The sequence below is a fragment of the Silurus aristotelis genome (genome assembly GCF_946808225.1).
Source record: "Silurus aristotelis genome assembly, chromosome: 29".
NCBI classification, from domain to species: Eukaryota; Metazoa; Chordata; class Actinopteri; order Siluriformes; family Siluridae; genus Silurus; species Silurus aristotelis.
The window spans coordinates 7,153,052-7,158,051 of NC_139602.1; the positions used below are offsets into that span (position 1 = coordinate 7,153,052).

The window sequence follows — 5,000 nt, forward strand, 5'->3', positions numbered from 1 at the left end:
CATGACAATACCCAAGCCAGCTTCATGAAGATCTGCTTTCCATAGTTTGGAAGAGGTGAAAGATCTCCTGCTATAGAGCTCCAGGCCTATCAAAACAGGTTTGGGAGGAATTGGAACACCACCCTAGGTCCTTTTCAGATTTTTGATTCAGAAATATTCCAGAATTAAAGGTCCAGTCATCAAACAAAGGATCAGTCTGTAAATATTTTTGACGCTGGAGATTTAAAAAACACGGTCCGGTTATACCTTCAAAGTGCTAATGTCCCTGAAGAAGTGCTTATGATTACAAAATGATTTTATTTTGACATTTAGTGCCAAAAACACCAACTATAACATTTCTGTGCTGTTTTTTTGTTAATATATTGTTTTTGCTTAAGGCTTAAGCATGTGGTCAAAAAAATAAGAATTCCTGGCACACTATGTAGCTGTCAAACTGCACCAGAGCACCAGATTGCGACATTTCCACTTTGTATTTCGTTACATTATGTACAACACAAGTATTAGATAAGATCATAAAACCTCATGCTCAGACCGTATCGGCTCCATCTTGACCCATGCAAAATAATACAGGCTTCCTTACGATACTATACGGTACTTTACAAAAATATACAGCTTAGAAACCACGCGAGGGTAAATAAAACAAGGGCAGTGGATTAAAGAGAAACGGTGCGAAATCGAGAACCTACTCAGGAATGTGTTTCGTTTTTTCTTATTCCCTACGTGTATCACAGTGAGAAAAGCTTCAGGTTCAGATCCTGAAACGTGTCTTAATTCCGAGCAACAAGTACGTTTTTCTATACTTTACTATAAGTTCTACACCCCTCTTGATCATTCTGGGGGTTTTGGCACAATTGTGATCCCATGCCGTAAAATTCTTAAAAGTTTTTAGGGAACCAGACCGAAGTTGATCTTGCGAGGTCCTGTTTTCCAGACACAGATTCAGGCTCGTACAGAACTAAAAGGTTTTCTAGCTATGGCAGTGTCGAAGTCCGATCTGTGTCCGGAGCACCACCTTGCTGAGTATTATATAGGGATGCACCGAAATGAAAATTCTTGGCCGAAACCGAAAAACCGAAAGATATTATGCCAATTATTATTACCATTACATTTATGGCTGTAATTGTGTACTAAACTTACTAAAATCAAGGCATTTCAATTGCATAAATTAAATATTAAAGATTCAAAGAATAAATCAATTACAAATTATGAAAATATTTATTTATAGCACATTGCAATAATGCACAGGATAAAATAAATTTAAATTCAAACTGAAATGTTTAACTTAAATGCACTCATGTGTACATTAAATAATAATGTACAGGCCCTCTGTCCTGCTGAAAGGTTGTAAAATTAAATATGTTCTTTCATAAAAACAAAGTGCATTCAGAACAAGTGCAACTGCTTAAAGATACAATACAACACTATCACTGGGAAACTTCCTGCCTTTTCAAAAACGTCCGCCACAGACGGAGTGCGCGTGCTCGGAGGGGTTTTGCTTTTCTGTGCCGCGTTTCTCTCATATTCAGCATAGCGATCGGGATGTTTGGATTTCAGGTGATAAATTAAACCCGACGTGGAGAAAGTTTTCACAGACAAAATTCCGGCATTACATGTTTTGCAAATCGCTATCCGTGGGTCTTTCTCAGATATACTGAAACACGTCTAACACCGCAGACATGTTGATTTAGACATGCACCTGCAGGCAGCGGTTTCTGTTTGCGTCATTACAACAAACTGTTTCGGACGTGTTTTTTCGGTGATCAAAGTCTTTCGGCCGAAAATTTTCTGTGGCCGAATATTCGGTGCATCCCTAGTATTATATTAAACCTGAGATTCGTGTAAGGTGTTAGAACCTTGTGGCCATTTAACAGGAAGGGTAGTTCCACCAGATGTCTATACAGACTACAGTCCTTATAGATTTCTCAACTCAATGTTAGGAAAGAATGCTTTAGGTTGCTTTGGGTAGTTCCACCAATCCAAAGTTCTACCACCAACTTAGAACCTTCTAGAAAGACAAAGGAAGAATGGGCCTCCATGTAATCTATGATATACAGTGGAACCTCGGAGCTTGCGGCCTCAGCGCTCGCGACCTCGCATGATTGCTACTTTCATTCCGACCGGCGACTCTCATTCAGATCGGCTCGTGAGCAACCGCGAGCTGCTCAAAACGCTAGTTTTAACATTTCTAATTAAGTTTATCTCATTAAAATTGTCTAATAATTAAGTGTTATGGAGTGAAATACTGTTATTTACTCATTTAAATCGATTTCGTATAGTGTTCTTTGGGTTTTTACTTGGTTGGAAGGGGTGTATCAAAAGGTCGCGAAAATTCGGAACTTGCGACCGGTCTTGGTCCCTAACCCTCGCGAGCTCCGAGGTTCCACTCTGTGTATATATATATATATATATATATATATAAAAATATATACTCTTGGCTTTGTTGGGAAAAGGAACCCTCAATTGGAGTTCTACACTACAGTTCTACACTTGGTTCTTAAAGATTCCTCAACTTGGATTAAGGAAAGAATGCTTCAGGTTGCTTGGGGTAGTTCCAAAAATTTGTCCAAACCTCTACCACTAAATTTAGAACTTTTTCTGAAGAAGAAGAGGTCAACTATCATCTAGGATTGTTTGTTTTGGGAAAGGAAACCCTCTTGTGCTGTGTTCGCCACTCTGCTTTGGGGTTTCCTTGGATTTTAAGCAACGGCAACTGAAGACACTCAAGTAACAAGTATATAAAGTAAAGGTATTATATGGTACCAAGTGGGGCAATATCAAAATTCTGAGGACCATGTATCCTACAAATTTCATAGAAAACAGTTCCTCATAGGTTGTTTGGATGGAACTGTGTGAGAAACACTCTTTCATGTGGTTCTATATGGAAACTATAAGGGTTCCCCTGGTGGAACAACCCAAAGACTTCTAGAGGTAACTTTTTTTTAAGACAGTAACTGGAGGTATATGGTCAGGAGTTTGTTTGAGTCATCATCAAGGCATTTTTCAATTTGTTAAAGGTGGCAGATGGTACAATGGGTCAACAAAGAGGGACCTTTCAGAAAATTATGTACTTTCAAGGTATTCTTAGATTAAAGGGTCCCTTACATATTCTTTGAATGGTTATGGGTTGTTACTAAAAAGGGAACCCTCTGTTGTAAGGAAACAAAAGAACATTCTAGTATCAGTGTTGTAACATTGTAAAGCTGTGGCAGTTGGAACAAGCATCTTAGAGGGGGAAAAAAAAATTCTGAAGAAATATGGATCATGTCTACAGACCCCAAATGGTGTTTCTTTTCTGTAAATACAAACCAATAAACAAAAGAATAGGACGCCTCATCCACAGATGGGACAAATCAAAGAATGCTTTGGGTTTCTCCAGAATAAGCAGTGGTATAATAGTGCCACCATAAAGTTAGCAACTGGAAGCAAGAAAGTATCATTGACCTCGATGGGAACAAGGATTTCTAGATCAGAACTTGGTCAAAACATTGTTTTGTGTCATCCAGATGGCAAGAAAATCATATTCAATTCAGCTAAAATCTATAGACTTCAAATGTTCTATCAACTTTCTCAGTACATGTCAGTTTGACAGACCCTTCAGAGATTCAATATGCTAATCCAACAAACCTATGTTTGAGCTGAAATTTGGTCAAGCTGAGTAAAGCACATAAATCACAGCTGCCACTGCAAAAATATTGGCTATACTGAGCCATTACATCGCAATGTATATAGCAAGTATGTCATGTTCCTGGTCATTAAAGCGGACCAAAGTGAAAGCCCACCAAGCAGCATTTTACCATTAAATGCTTCAGCAGTTGCATTGGCTAAACATTTAAAGCCAGGGTAAGTTTAAATTTTTAAACACGACAGATGATGTTTGGAAAAACAGGCCTTTAAAACTTACTGCTCCCACAAGAGAACATCATGTGGCATGAGTTAACTGTAAACACACGAGTTCTGATTGTACATACTGAGACTCCATTAAGAATCTGTCGAAAAAAAATATTGTTAAGTTCTCTTTGATCTCCAACCAAATGGCATCGAACTGTGGCTTTGCCCCATGAAGAAAAGGAACCAGACATAACCCGGATGTACCTTGAGCCCACAGGTTCAGAGGTTGTTATTTGATGTTCTTTGGTACTTCTAAGCCTGTGATTAAGGTCACCTGCAAAATACAGAAGTTTCATAGTTGACATTATGAGAACCAGTCTAACAAACATGAATTACATACAAAATTACTCCTAGGACTGTCCTATTATGAGTGTCCTATGTCATTATGCCCTTGCATGAGTGGCTTTAGGTTGCTAGGGTAGTTCCACCAATTTGTCCAAACTTTTACTACCAAATTAGGACCTTCTAAAAAGGCTACAAAGGAAAAATGTGGTCACATATAATTTATGACATATATACTCTTGGATTTGATGGGAAAAGGAAACCTTTCTTGAGAAAGTTCTACACTCAACTGGGATTACAGTATGAATGCTTCAGGTTACTTGGGTTAGATTCACAAATTTGTCCAAACTTCTACAACCAAATTCAAAACTTTTAGCAAGACTATCTATCATTTAGGATGTATACTCTTGGGTTTGTTTGGGAAAGAAATCCCTCTTGTGCAATGATCGACACTCTGCTTTAGGTTTTTCTTAAATTGTAAACAATGTCAACTAAAAACACTAGTATTATTATTCTTTATAAATAGAGTAAAGGTATTATATGGTCCCAAGTGGGACAATATCGAGAACCTGAGGACCATGTGTCCTGCAAATAAAGTCTCAATAGAAAATAGTTCCTCGTGGCTTGTTTAGCCCCCCTCCTAAACCCCCAACCCTCCCATTAATCTGTAGGAAATGCGAGGTTACAAGCAAGAATGCACACCTGTACGTTGCGGTTGAGGCTAACCGCAGGCATAAACACGCCCTCCATGTTCTCAAAGGCCACAGGCCCATGTTGTTCTTTGTTAATGAAAAATGTGAGGGTGTGTTTCATCAGGTCCAGCAGAACAC

The 5,000-nt window shown here is 38.5% G+C and overlaps 1 protein-coding gene across 3 annotated transcripts in view; it reads right to left on the minus strand.

Moving 5' to 3' along the window:
• Window positions 1–3,242: 3,242 nt before the first annotated feature.
• trim67 (tripartite motif containing 67) overlaps window positions 3,243–5,000 on the minus strand; it is an 18,926-nt gene continuing 17,168 nt past the window's right edge. For all 3 annotated transcript variants that reach the window (XM_083535061.1, XM_083535059.1, XM_083535060.1), the window contains 2 exons: window positions 4,873–5,000; window positions 3,243–4,162 (listed from right to left, as the gene is read on the minus strand). The exon at window positions 4,873–5,000 is cut by the window's right edge and continues 35 nt beyond it. In XM_083535061.1, coding sequence (XP_083391187.1) covers window positions 4,118–4,162; window positions 4,873–5,000 — 173 coding nt within the window. In that variant the 3' untranslated portion in view covers window positions 3,243–4,117. The remainder of the gene's footprint in view (window positions 4,163–4,872) is intronic.